General features: G+C 38.3%; 1 protein-coding gene across 1 annotated transcript in view; it reads left to right on the forward strand.

Annotated features, from left to right (window-relative positions):
* Positions 1-384: 384 nt before the first annotated feature.
* LOC311096552 (uncharacterized protein) overlaps positions 385-14,314 on the forward strand; it is a gene marked incomplete at its 3' end in the record, with an annotated part of 48,525 nt that continues 34,595 nt past the window's right edge. The window contains exon 1 of the mRNA XM_084135749.1: positions 385-632. Within this exon, the coding sequence (XP_083991875.1) occupies positions 431-632 (202 nt within the window). The 5' untranslated portion in view covers positions 385-430. The remainder of the gene's footprint in view (positions 633-14,314) is intronic.

Raw genomic sequence — 14,314 nt, forward strand, 5'->3', positions numbered from 1 at the left:
AAGAAAAGCTATAAAAGTAATGGGTTTAAACTATAAATCTCAAATTTGGTGAATTATTTACAGTTCTCACTATTCCCTTCAGAACAGGGTTGTGGGCTTTCCACACTGAACACTAGTATTGTGGCAGGTGATGATGCACCTGTGGGGAACTGGACTTGGCAGGTCCATCTACACATTTTTGACTATTACATCTGTGAAGGGTCCCTCATCAGCCACGAATGGGTGCTCACTGCGGCTCACTGCGTTTACTTCTTGTAAGAACACAAAATAGAAATTAAATCATTTGATTAATAAGATTTAATGTGAATTTGCAGATGTTATTCTCAGAGCTAACACACTCTTTTCTTCCACATTCAGACCCTCATACAGTTACTGGACTGTTTATCTGGGCAGACAAAGCCAAAACATTTCAGTCTCTAACCCAAACGAGATGAGTCGAGGAGTCCAATCCATCATTACACATCCAGACTATGTCCCTTCACAGTTGACCAATGACATCGCCTTGCTGAGATTGAGTGAGCCAGTGAACTTTACCAGCTACATCAGCCCAATCTGCCTGGCTGCTAATGACAGTGTCTTTCACACTGGCACCACCTGCCGGTCCACTGGATGGAGACAAACCAGCTCTGTAGGTAACGATCATCAATTTGCTCTCATTGAACAACATGTAGTCTGGTCTGGATTATGTAACCAGATGAAAAAATAAAGTACTAGTCATTGTACCACATTACATTGTCCACCTTACTTGTAGTTGTACTGATAAATCAGGACTTTATTTTCCTTATACTTTTAATTAGGACCCAAATACAGTAACCTGACATTACACCGTAATGGAAAGCTTAGGATGTCTCTTACATAGTCAAAAGCTGAAGATAAAAGTACTGTACTAAAACCAAAGTCCAGATTTTCTTCAGGCAATACGGGCAAAATAGGATACAACATAGGCTTACATAAATATTACAGCATCAACTTGAAATCAATTATATCTAATTAAAATATCCATACTTTACTATGTTATTGCTCCCTTCGTCCTCTTCTCACTCCATTGATTTAAAAATGTCTTGCTCCTTACCTTAATCATCTTAATGATTCTAAATACAATATTGTAAATTATCTAGAATTCATTTCTATATTTTCTGATACAATTCACATCATACAAAAATTGTATGTATATGAATACTTTGTTACATTTTTATTACCTTAATCTTAAGATTTATCTCAGATTTCTTCATCACTTTCCATACCATTGCTTTTTCCACGGAGGCCATGTTCCTCGATGTGACCTCATCAGCTTAGGAACATAAAAACTGATTTTTCAGTCTTTCTTAGACTGAATGAATTACAATTATCAAAATGCAGTTACACATTTCATGCATTTCATACGCAAAAGACAAAAGTCGCATTTCGTCAACAGAAATGTAAAGACTGCACTTAATTTAATGCACAAAACTGACTTAAGGAAATAAATTCAGTTAATTCCATTTTATGCATATGAAAAACGCATGCATAAACGCAATGCAAAAATTGTGAGCATTTATGACATTTTTCATGGAAGGTGTTTTCTGGTATCCATTAAATAAAAAATTCACTCAGCCTTTATCTTTTAATGGTAAGAGAATAAATTGTACCTGTATTTAGGGCCCAAGCCCTGAAAGGGCGAAGGCCCTATTGTTTTCGGTAGGATTATTATTATTAGGGCCCAAGCCCTGAAAGGGCGAAGGCCCTATTGTTTTCGGTAGGATTATTATTATTATTATTAGGGCCCAAGCCCTGAAAGGGCGAAGGCCCTATTGTTTTCGGTAGGATTATTATTATTAGGGCCCAAGCCCTGAAAGGGCGAAGGCCCTATTGTTTTCGGTAGGATTATTATTATTAGGGCCCAAGCCCTGAAAGGGCGAAGGCCCTATTGTTTTCGGTAGGATTATTAGGGCCCAAGCCCTGAAAGGGCGAAGGCCCTATTGTTTTCGGTAGGATTATTATTATTAGGGGTTCAAGCACGAAGTGCTGAAACCCTATTGTATTTGTAAGGATTTTTATTATTATTATTATTATTCTTCTCCGCTAAAACGCATTGTGCAGCCCAAACCGTAAGTGCTAGAGACTTGAAACTTGGCCACAAGGTAGTACAAAAATCGAGGAGAGGTTATCAAAGTATGAGCCCGATTGGCCTATAGGTGGCGCTATAGCGCAAAAAACAAAAAAAATCCACTATTTTGCTCATATCTCAATAGCCATTTGTCCCAGCTTCAAGTGTCATACATCATTGGAATCCTTGGCTCAAGCCGAACAAAAAATATAGGAGGTATTTCATTTCCGGTATGCAAATTTTTCCGCCATATTGGATTTTGTTCAAAACCTACTTTTGCAAACTAGTCCCTGGTTTTTCGCCCGATCGGAACCAAACCAGTGCAGAAATGTTCTCTGGAGTCTGAATATCAATAATTATCGAAAAAAAGTTGAAATTTCGATACATGGTTGCTATGAGGTGTCAAAACGTTCGCAGGAGGCGGAGCTAATTTTACTAAAATGGCTATAACTCGGGAACGCAATGAGATATTTTCACCAAACTCGGTACACATATGTATGAGCTCAATCTGGGGTCACAGTAAAAAAATCGCGACGATTGAACACTAGATGGCGCTAAAACATGGAAAAAACTTGTAAAGGGCTATAACCACCTGACCGTTAGTCCGATTGACTTGAAAATTGGTATGCAGTCTCTTGGTCCAAGGTGCCATGTAAATCTATGAGGACATTGGCGTATCTTGAAAAACATGGCCGCCATTGGCCAATGAAGTTGAGCACCTATTAGACAAGGTTAATGGAGACCGATCGAAACGAAACTCGATGGGCATGTTCAACTCATGGCCCTAGAGGTCTGTAAGAATTTTGAAAGAAATCGGCCACTAGTTTGCGCTAACGAGTTTTATGACTCTGTAATCACGTGGTGTTACACTCATCCACACAATATGCATATCATTTGATAGATCTCCTCATGGAGAACAACTTTGCCTCAAGAACCATTGCTGTCAATCAAACCATTCATTAAATATTCGGAATTATGTTAAAAACCTACTTTTGCGAACTAGTCCCTGGTTTTTCGCCCGATCAGAACCAGACCATTCTAGGACAATTCTCTGGACTTTCTAGATCAATAATTATCAAAAAGAAGTTGAAATTTTGCTTTTGGTTGGCTATAAGAGGGTCATTTAGAAAATAGGCATGTCCTAATACACTCAAACGTCTATAAATCCTAAATAAAAAGTCAGAATTTCACAAAAATTGATGAGCATATGTGACATAACATGCTAAAGAAGCATGGACATTTTTATGGAGATCGGACCATAGGTGGCGCTATAACTGTTAAAATGCTTTAAAACCATATATTTCCTATGGTAAATTGCCTGTATTGGCTGTAAATGGTGTTTTCCATCTGTGCTCATATAATGTTCATATAATAATGTTCAAAACCAGTGCAGTGCAATTATCTGTACTCAATAATTATCAGAAAAATTATAACTTCTTCATTTGGATGGCTATAATAGGGTCACTTCAATATGTAGCCTTGACCAAGTGTCCACAAAAGCCTATGGGCCCTATCTTGCACCCAGCGCAATTGACTTTGTACACCGACGCATGTATCATTCCTATTTTGCACCCGTGCAAAGCGCGCTTTTCCCTCCACAAAAGCACGTCGCTAAACTAGGGAATGAACTTGCGCTCCCTGGGCGGTTCAGCGCAAAAAAGGAGGCGTGTTGCGGCGCAAACGTTCCTTCATGCTATTTTGCAGGTTTAGAAAACAATTGCGCCACTAACCAGGAAAAAATAGTTTAAAGTCAGTGGCGCGTTGCGCATGTTATTCATATGCTATTTTAAGGGCGCATGCTTGGCCATAATCAATGTAGCGTGTGCACAACGCGCATACACTTTGATTCTCTCATCTACACAGAAGCAGCAGTTTTCATTTTTGCAAATCATATATTATTACGATAGATAGATAGATAGATAGATAGATAGATAGATAGATAGATAGATAGATAATTTATTATAAAAGCATACATCTAGCTTACACATTTACCCAAATTATCATACGCCTTTTTAACCGAAGTTAATTTGGGTGGGTTTCTCCATCCCCAACGTCCCTGACGAGAGCGTTGCTCTCCTTGGCTGTGAACCGCTCCTGGCGCGCGCCTGGCAAATCCGCCGTTATAATAGGAATCCGCTTTAGAACAAAGCGCGCCTGCTCTTAAAGGGAATGTGAGATGTCGCTCTGATTGGTTTATTTCACGATACGCCCAAACCACACCTATGAATAATGAAGCTACCTCAGACCAACCCATTTTAGATTTGCGCCTGGCGCAAGAGTCATTTATCCCGCTGGGAAAATAGCAACAGCGCCAAGACCCGCCCACAAAGTTACTTGCGCTTTGCGCTTTGACACTTGCGTTTCAGATCGTTAAAATAGGGCCCTATATCTCTAATATGAATGATCAGACCTTAAAAACAAGTCAGAACAAGCATGAAAAAGACAGATCGGACAAAATTTGCCTCTATAACAGTTAATAAAAAAGGTGAATATGAATAACATAGCATATTAAGCCAATAAGTGGTATTTTACTGCCCCCTGCTGTCATTTCATCATACTACTCCCTAATATTGTTCTATAATTCATATTTAGACTTTATAAAATCATTATTTTAACATTTACAATCACATTTTGTCAAAATTAATCTATTGTTGTATTACTATTGACAACTGAGTCACAAGTGAATACTGAAACCGAAAGTAAAACGGCATTTACGCCACGTCCCCGAATACAAATTAACTCATAACTCGAAAACGGAAAGTCGTTGCGCGCTCAAATTTTGATGGTAAGGTCCTCTCCAGGCTCTTGATCGAAACGTGTTGTCGCGGGCCTGAATGATAGTCTCATTCAACAGGGCTCCTCGAGCACTATCTATGCTCTGAGTTTCAGAATTTTTTGCGTTCTGGTTACCGAGATATAAGTGAAAAACCAAATTCCCATTCATTCACTCATTCATTTAAACACTTCAATTGTAAAATGTAAGCTATAATACCACTTTTGTCCACTTGAGGGAGCAGCAAGATTACATATGATCTTTTCATTAGCTTTCAGTATTGGGAAACAAAAATAAATTGCTTTAAAAAGCAATCTTTTTTATTATGATAGGGCTGTAGCTATCGATTATTTTAGTAATCGAGTATTCTATTCAAGTAATCGGATAAAAAAATGTGGTAAAAAATAGATTCAAGTTAACAACAGCCTTTAAAATGACTTAAAATACAAATATATAATAACAAGCAATAATGATTGGTTCAAGTAAAGTATCAAAGTAAGTAATTATATGGGTTTTATTGAACAACACTGTTAAAATATACCCATGTAAAATAAATGATATAAACTAATATAGAGATAACTTATGTACATGAATAACAAATGCCTGCAGAGGGCACCAGCGGCCTGGTTGTTGTTACACTACTAAGGCATTATCAAATCCTTGTTTATTGGCCAAACAACATTAAATTCAAATGTCAACTTAACCTTTAATATTTGGCCACTTCTGTACGATAGAAATGCTACAGCCACTGTAATTTCTTGAACAAGAACATGTGCACATCAAAACATGCAAACTCAGAGCGAGAGTTTAAACTTTTATTTTGAAATCGCGATGTTTAAACTTTTATTTTGAAATCGCGATGAACAGCAGTTTGAGAAACCCAGATGTGCTCCACAAATGATAACAGTGCAACTATGAAACAAACTGCGTCCGACTTGCGTTCCCATATTTGCACGTTATTGGAAACGTAAACAAACAGCACTGCAGAGACTGAGTTTGCTTGGAGCAGCGTTTACTGTGGACGGAGCTGAGGTAATTTTAACATGTAGGCTAATCTGCACTCATGTAATTGAAGTGTCTTCTCTGTGAAAAAAACAAACAAAAAACAGAGGATATATTTATTTAACTGAATCACAGCCTTTGTGATTTCACAATGGCACTATGCTATATTATGACTGTAAATGGTGGGCTCCAGACTGCGATCAATTGGTCGCATTTTGCGACCATTTTTCCTGCCGGTGCGACCAAATATTTATTCGATTTATTCGACCACAACGTTGCCGAGCAGCGAATCCAAACAAAATGAAAGCGGAACGAAAATGCGCTAACTTACTCCTTTATGCTTCACAGACCGTTTATTAGTTTGAATCAATAATAGACAGCGCAGCCCATAGATATAATATATAAACGCGTTTATATATGATATCTATGGCGCAGCCTATGAGCACAGCAGCCCGAACTTGCCAGTCGCGGGCCGATCTCGATCACGCGACACTGTTACTAGGAGATCCAGACTCTGGAGATCCAGTGAAGAAATCCATTGAATTCGCCTCAGAATTAATAACATAATCAGATATCAGATCAAACAGCGCTGATGTGGAAACCAGGAGAAACACTGGGCTTTCAGACCACAAATCAGCGACATTCACCATGGATTTAATGTAGTAACTGTAACCATAATGTGACAGAAATAGTCAAACGCTTACAAGTACTAACTGTTAGGCTACTCATCTTTTTCCAGCACTTCAAAACTATCATATAGAAATGTTATTTTTAATGTGATGACCAACACATTTTTTTTGTTCATCCTTCAAAAATGGTCTTATTTAAACTCTTATTTATACACTTATTTAAAAATAATAAAATAAATAAATTACCATTGTAAACAGTAAGATGCTTATTGGCTATTTTCACTCCCTAATATAATTTATTTCACTCGGTTTGCTTTTTAATTAATATTAAGACATTATGAATGATAATAATTAAAGTTAATTTCATCTACACCCTAAACTAAGCTTAGTGCTTTATTGTCAGCCCCAGTGCTACCAGATATTTTTTTGTAAAACTCAGTGTCTGCGGTGCCGCTGCCCTCAGATGTTAGTCTGGTGCCTGTGAACTTAAAATAAAACTGCACATTGTAATATCTGTACATTAAGTCTATTTATTATTAAATAATAAATAAATAATTTGTCAGTAGTTATTTTGGGGGAAATTTGAATAATTGCATTGCAAGTTGATTTAAGGTGTGCCCCTAAATTTTCAGTCAGGGGCTACAGCGCTCCTAGTAAAAAAAGTTAGTCTGGAGCCCTGTTTAAATATCGCGTTGTCCTAGAAAACTGTAATTCTGCGGTTGTTGGATTCTCATCTGTGGAATGCACCACTTTCAGTATTTTGCCAATTACTCGAGGGGTAAATTGCAATCAAGGATTTTTTTTAATCGAGTACTTGACTATAATCGAGGAATCTTTACAGCCCTATACTGGTAACATAGTTTTATATTATTAGATCACAAAGAAATGCCTATTTTTATACAATTAAATATATTTTCTCAACAACATATCCAAAAAACATATTTGTGTGTGTGTGTGTAAGCATGCATTATTGAGTTAACATGGAAAGACTGGTTTGATTTAGTGCAGAAAACTGGTGCAAATCATGAAGTTTAAAGTGAAAGTGAGCCAATAAGTGGTCTTCTACTGGCTTCTGCTGGCCATTCTACTTATTAATGAAGTCTTTTCACATGTGCTTTTGGATTCATTCATATTTAGAGTAGACACAAAAAAAATCACTTGTATAACAATAACTATTATAACACAATCATATTTTGTCAGTGTTTATCACTTCATTTGCACTGACACTTCACATAATTGCTAGTAATGTGGTAAATCATGGTAAATCACGCTAGAAACATGGTAAGTCATAGTAAATAATAGTAGAATGTGGTGTATCAAGGTAAATCATGTAAGAATCCTAGTAAATCATTCTAGAACGTGGTATATCATGCTAGAACATGGTAAATCATGGTAAACTATGCTAGAACAGGGTAAATCATGGTAAACCATCATAAATCATGATGAACTATGGTAAATCATTTTAGAATGTGGTATATCATGGTAAATCATGCTAGAACATGATCTTTTCCATCTATGATGTCAGTGGTTACATGCTTGCTAAATAAAACTTAATAACTTTTTATGCTTTTGTGCTTTAAGGCCTTAAAGGCCTTAATTGCTTGAAGCCCGATAAATGCTGCTTGCAGCTTTAATTATTATTATTATTATTATTTTGTCAACCTTTCGGGCACTTTTGGGGCCCTTAACATGCTCGAAAACTCTTGAAATTTTGCACACACGTCAGAACCCGCGGCCATCAGGGCCGGACTGAAGCTGGTACCCGGGCGTGGCAGGGGGGCTCGACAGCGCCCCCTGGAACGGGATCCAAACACGTGTCCATAAATCAAACACGCTTGCATGTAATAATATGAAACTCGGTACACATATAGATCTCATTGGGCCGAACAACTTTCGTGCTCTAAGTTTTACGCCAGCCAAACAGGAAGTTGGCTATTTAGCGTTGTTTGGAAACGCATGCTGTGGAATTTAATGTACTCCTCCTAGGGAATTCATCGATTCGCCTCCAAACTCGGTGTGCATGAAGTCAAGACATTGAGGATGCTAAATTGCGGACGGATTTTTGATATCTCGAACGGTTTGGCCGTGGCGAGGAAACAAATTTATGGCGAAAACATGAAACAGGAAGTGTGTTATAACTTCTGCATACATTAACTGATCTTGATGAAACTTCAGCAGTGTGTTCGTTGTAAGAGGCCGATCACATGGATGTGACTATTGTGAGTCAAAGTTATAGCGCCACCAACAGGCAGCAGGAAGTACATCACTTTCAAAATGCTTTGAAATCAGTGTCTTATTTTTACCCGATTTGCTTCAAACTTTATGCGTACAATGTAGACACACGGCAGATGTAAACCTGTGAAAGGATTATTGATATCTTAGATACTGTTGCCGTGGCAACGCATCAAACTTTAATATTATTTTTTGATGCTTTTGAGACTCTTAACATACTTGAAATTGCATGAAACTCAACAGACACATCACATTTATTAGCCCGTAGACATGTGCAAAGTTTCAGAAACGGGCGTGGTGGAATGGCTCAGTAGCGCCACCTTTAGTCAAAAATGGGGGCTTAGTTTTTCCTAGAATCACAAAACTTGGTATGTGTATTGTTCTCATCAAGACGGACAACTTTCTAATTTACATGAACCATCTCCGACCAACAGGAAGAGAGATATTTTGGTTTGAATGTGGATTTTCTGAAGAATTTTCTCTCCCTCTCTCTGTGTCTGTGTGTGTGTGAGGGGAGGGGGGGATTTGACTATTGCTTTTATATTGTTAATCAAGGTTTCAGGGGCTTTTGGGGTCCTTAACGTGCTCAAAAACTCTTGAAACTTTGCACACAGGTCAGAACCCACGGCCATCAGGGCCGGGCTGAAGCTGGTACCCGGGCGTGGCTGGGGGGCTCAACAGCGCCCCCTTGAACGGGGTTCTAAAACTTGATCCATATATCAAACACGCTCGCATGAATTAATATGAAACTCGGTACACATATAGATCTCATCGGGCCGAACAACTTTACCCCGGTCAAGTTTTACGCCAGCCCAACAGGAAGTCGGCTATTATGGGTTGTTTGGAAAACGCTTGCTGTGGAATGTGAAATACTCCTCCTAGAAAATTCACCGTGTCCCCTTCAAACTCGGTGTGCATGTAGTCAAGACTTTGAGGATGCTAAATTGCGGACGGATTTTTGATATCTCGAACGGTTTGGCTGTGGCGAGGAATCGAATTTATGGCGAGTAAAGAGAAACACGGAAGTGGAATAACTTCTGCATACATTAACTGATCTTGATGAAACTTCAGCAGTGTGTTCGTGGTAAGAGGCCGATCAGATGGATGTAGCTATTGTGAGTCAAAGTTATAGCGCCACCAACTGGCAGCAGGAAGTGTGTCACTTTCAACATGCTTTTGACAAAAGTGGGGGGGTTAGTTTTAACTACAGTAAAGAAAAAACAGTTTGTATATTGTTCTCATCAAGCCGGACAACTTTCTAATTTACATTCAATAGCTCTGGCCATCAGGAAGTCAGATATTTTGGTCTGAATGTGAATTTTTTTGCAAAATCAGCCTCTGAATTTTTAGCCACTCCTCTTAAACTATTTATTTTATTCGTACCAAACTTTTTCAACATGATGAAACTACATTAAATATGCTAAATTGTGAATGGATAATAAATATCTCAAATGGTTTTGCTATGGCGAGGGATTAAAGTAATGTCCAAAAAGGAAACACTAAAAATCTTCTAAAAATGTAATTATATACCATTTATTTCTATATAAAAGAATACAAATATCACAACTAAACCCATTTTATTCTGTTTTTGCAATTCAAGAAGAATGAAAAAGTTAAAACAGGCTATTTAGTGCTATTTGGTTCAACAAAAAAGCAAACATAGGGCTATACTGCCCTCTTGTGTCCAAAAGGACATCAAAATAGTATATAAAACTTTTTACCAGGTAGGCCAATATTGTATTTAAATATACATTTATTAGGTATGTGTCTGAGGATATTTTCCCACCGGTTAATCGACGTGTGACACGAGTGGGTGCTTTTAAATCGCTAATATAATAGTGAAAGAAAAATAATGATAATGTTGCACACACAAATCACACACATGTGGGAAAGAATGATGCTTTTAAACAACACTAAACCGCCATTAGGTGTCGCCAGGCATCCATCTTAATAAGCGAGTCATTGATTCATTCGTTCAAACGATTCGTTCGAATGAGTCGATCATGATTAAGACAGATGTTTATGGATTGATCATTCAATCTTTGAGTCAACCGATTCGTTAAAAATGCTGAATCGTTCAGTTATGAGAAAACACGTGATGGTTCTGCCGTGATCTTTGTTTAACTATTTTCGCTGCTGAAACAGAACAAAAACAGTCAACATTGAATCTAAAATGTAAGTGACTTAATTGTAACTGTTTATTAACCTGTTGTATGAAATCTAGGGGTGGGAGAAAAAATGTATTCTTAGATGCATCGCGATGCGGACGTGGACGATTCTGAATCGATTCACAAATGTCAAAAAATCGATTCTCTAAAAAAATATTTTTCTAATAACGTAATATTGACGGAAGGCAAAAGGCGGAACTCTAAGCGGACGTGCGTGCAGTCTGTGGCGCGCACATAACAGAGAAGTTTCTTCTGCTCACCAAGGCTGCATTTATTTGATTAAAAATACAAACAAAAACAGTAATATTGTAAAATATTATTCCAATTTAAAACGGCTGCTTTCTATTTTAATATATTTTAAACTGTTATTTATTCCTGTGATCAAAGCTGAGTTTTCAGCATCATTACTCCAGTCGTCACTGTCACATGATCCTTCAGAAATTATTCTAATATGATGATTGATACTCAAGAAACATTCATTATTATTTTAAATGTCGAAAACAGTTGTGTACAGTCTTTGATGAATAGAAAGTTCAAAAGAACAGCATTTATCTGAAATCTAAAGCTTTTGTAACGTTAAACACTACCGCTCAAAAGTTTTGGGTTAGTAATAATTACAATTTTATTTTTGGGGGAAATAAATAAAATAAATCAGTACTTTTATTTATGAAGGATGAGTTAAACTGATCAACAGTTACAGTAAAGACATTTATAATGTTAAAAATATATATATTTGAAATATATGCTGTTCTTTTGAACTTAACATTCATCAAAGCATTTTGAAAAAAAAAATCTGTACACAACTGTTTTCAACATTGAAAATAATAATGAATATTTATTGAGCATCAATAATCATTCTCTTTGGCTCTCAACGAAGGCGGTCGCATTTCTTACCCTCCTCTCCCTTATCTCCCCTGCTTTGCTCCTCTCGTCTCGTCTAGTCTACTGTTTTTGATCAACTGGTCTCTCAACGCAATTGACACCATCTTCTCGACGAGAAGCTTGGGTTCGGGGGAACCTGACTGCCCTGCCGGAACGTTCGCAGCTGGCTACACGATGGACGCGTGGGAGAGGTGGCGGGTCGTGTGTCTGGCGGCTCTTTCCGTGGAGGACATTGAAGATATCTACCTATTCGGAACCATGATAACAGGTTTTCTGCTGTTTGGATTAGGCAGTGCCCTGGTTTATCGAGGAATTAAGAAGACGGTGACAGCTGTCCAAAACCCCACAAGGCTGCCCGTCATGATTTTGTACCACCAGTCTGACAGGCGGGTCTGTGACCAGCGCCGAAAATGGCTGCAGGACCGGATGGCTGCTTGCCTGTGCTGGGTTACCTCCATCCCCCACTCCCCTCCCCTGTTGCAAGTCTTGTGTGTTACATATATACAGATATGCAATCACCCTCCCCCACCCCCAATCCCACGCCTTCGACGCTTTGTACCACCAGTCTGACAGGCGGGTCTGTGACCAGCGCCGAAAATGGCTGCAGGACCGGATGGCTGCTTGCCTGTGCTGGGTTAACTCCACCCCCCACTCCCCTCCCCTGTTGCAAGTCTTGTGTGTTCATGTTGTGTACTGATTATGTGCTAATGTTGCTGAGGTGTTTTTTTACTGTTCCCAAACTGTACTCCTTACAGGAGCATAGTCTGGTGGTTGCCTTTTTTTTCTCCTCACCTCTCCTCATGTTATGCTGTATTTTTTTTCCTCAATGCTCTGTCTTCCTGTTCTGTCTACCCCCTTGTCATATTGTATGTATGTTTGTATGGACAGGTTGATGGCTAATTTCGCTGGTACTTGTGACTAGTGACAATAAAGGCTACTACTACTACTACTACTATCATATTAGTATGATTTCTGAAGGATCATGTGACACTGAAGACTGGAGTAATGATGCTGAAAACTCAACTTTGATCACAGAAATGAATTACTATGTAAAATATTTAAAAATTGAAAACAGCTGTTTTAAATTGGAATAATATTTCACAATATTACTGTTTTTGTTTGTATTTTTAATCAATAAATGCAGCCTTGGTGAGCAGAAGAGACTTCTCCTAAAAACATTAAAAATCTTACTGACCCCAAACTTTTGAACAATAATATATATATATATATATATATATATATATATATATATATATATATATATATATATATACATATATATGTATGTGTGTGTGTGTGTGTGTGTGTATGTATATATATATATATATATATATATATATATATATATATATAAATATAGCTGCGAGCAGCGATGGAGGGCCCAAGCCGGCGGTACCGCCACCCCGGTGCCTTTAGGTAACTAAAGGCACCGGGGTTGCGGTGCCACCGGCTTGGGCCCGTAATCGCTGCTCGCAGCTATATTTATTATTATTATTATTATTATTATTATTATTATTTTGTCAACCTTTCGGGCACTTTTGGGGCCCTTAACATGCTCGAAAACTCTTGAAATTTTGCACACAGGTCAGAACCCGCGGCCATCAGGGCCGGACCAAAGCTGGTACCCGGGCGTGGCAGGGGGCCTCGACAGCGCCCCCTGGAACTGGATCCGAACACTTGTCCATAAATCAGACACGCTTGCATGTAATAATATGAAACTCGGTACACATATAGATCTCATCGGGCCGAACAACTTTCGTGCTCTAAGTTTTACGCCAGACCAACAGGAAGTCAGCTATTATGGGTTGTTTGGAAACGCATGCTGTGGAATTTGATGTACTCCTCCTAGGAAATTCATCCATTCGCCTCCAAACTCGGTCGGCATGAAGTCAAGACATTGAGGATGCTAAATTGCGGACGGATTTTTGATATCTCGAACGGTTTGGCCGTGGCAAGGAAACAAATTTATGGCGAATAATTCAAACAGGAAGTGTGTTATAACTTCTGCATACATTAACTGATCTTGATGAAACTTCAGCAGTGTGTTAGTTGTAAGAGGCCGATCACATGGATGTGACATTTGTGAGTCAAAGTTATAGCGCCACCAACTGGCAACAGGAAGTGTGTCACTTTCAAAATGCTTTGAAATCTCCCTCTTATTTTTACCCGATTTGCTTCAAACTTTATGTGTATAATGTAAACACACGGCAGATGTAGACCTGTGAAAGGATTATTGATATCTTAGATACTGTTGCCGTGGCAACGCATCAAACTTTAATATTCTTTTCGGATGCTTTTGAGACTCTTCACATGCTTGAAAATGCATGAAATTCGACAGACACATCACATTTATTATCCAGTAGACATGTGCAAAGTTTCAGAAACGGGCGTGGTGAGGGGCTCAGTAGCGCCACCTTTAGTCAAAAATGGGGGCTTAGTTTTAAGTAGAGTCACAAAAATCGTTATGTGTATTGTTCTCATCAAGCCGGACAACTTTCTAATTTATAGTCATAAGCTGTGACCAACAGGAAGAGAGATATTT

This window comes from Abramis brama (assembly GCF_963993115.1).
Source record: "Abramis brama genome assembly, chromosome: 14".
NCBI classification, from domain to species: domain Eukaryota; kingdom Metazoa; phylum Chordata; class Actinopteri; order Cypriniformes; family Leuciscidae; genus Abramis; species Abramis brama.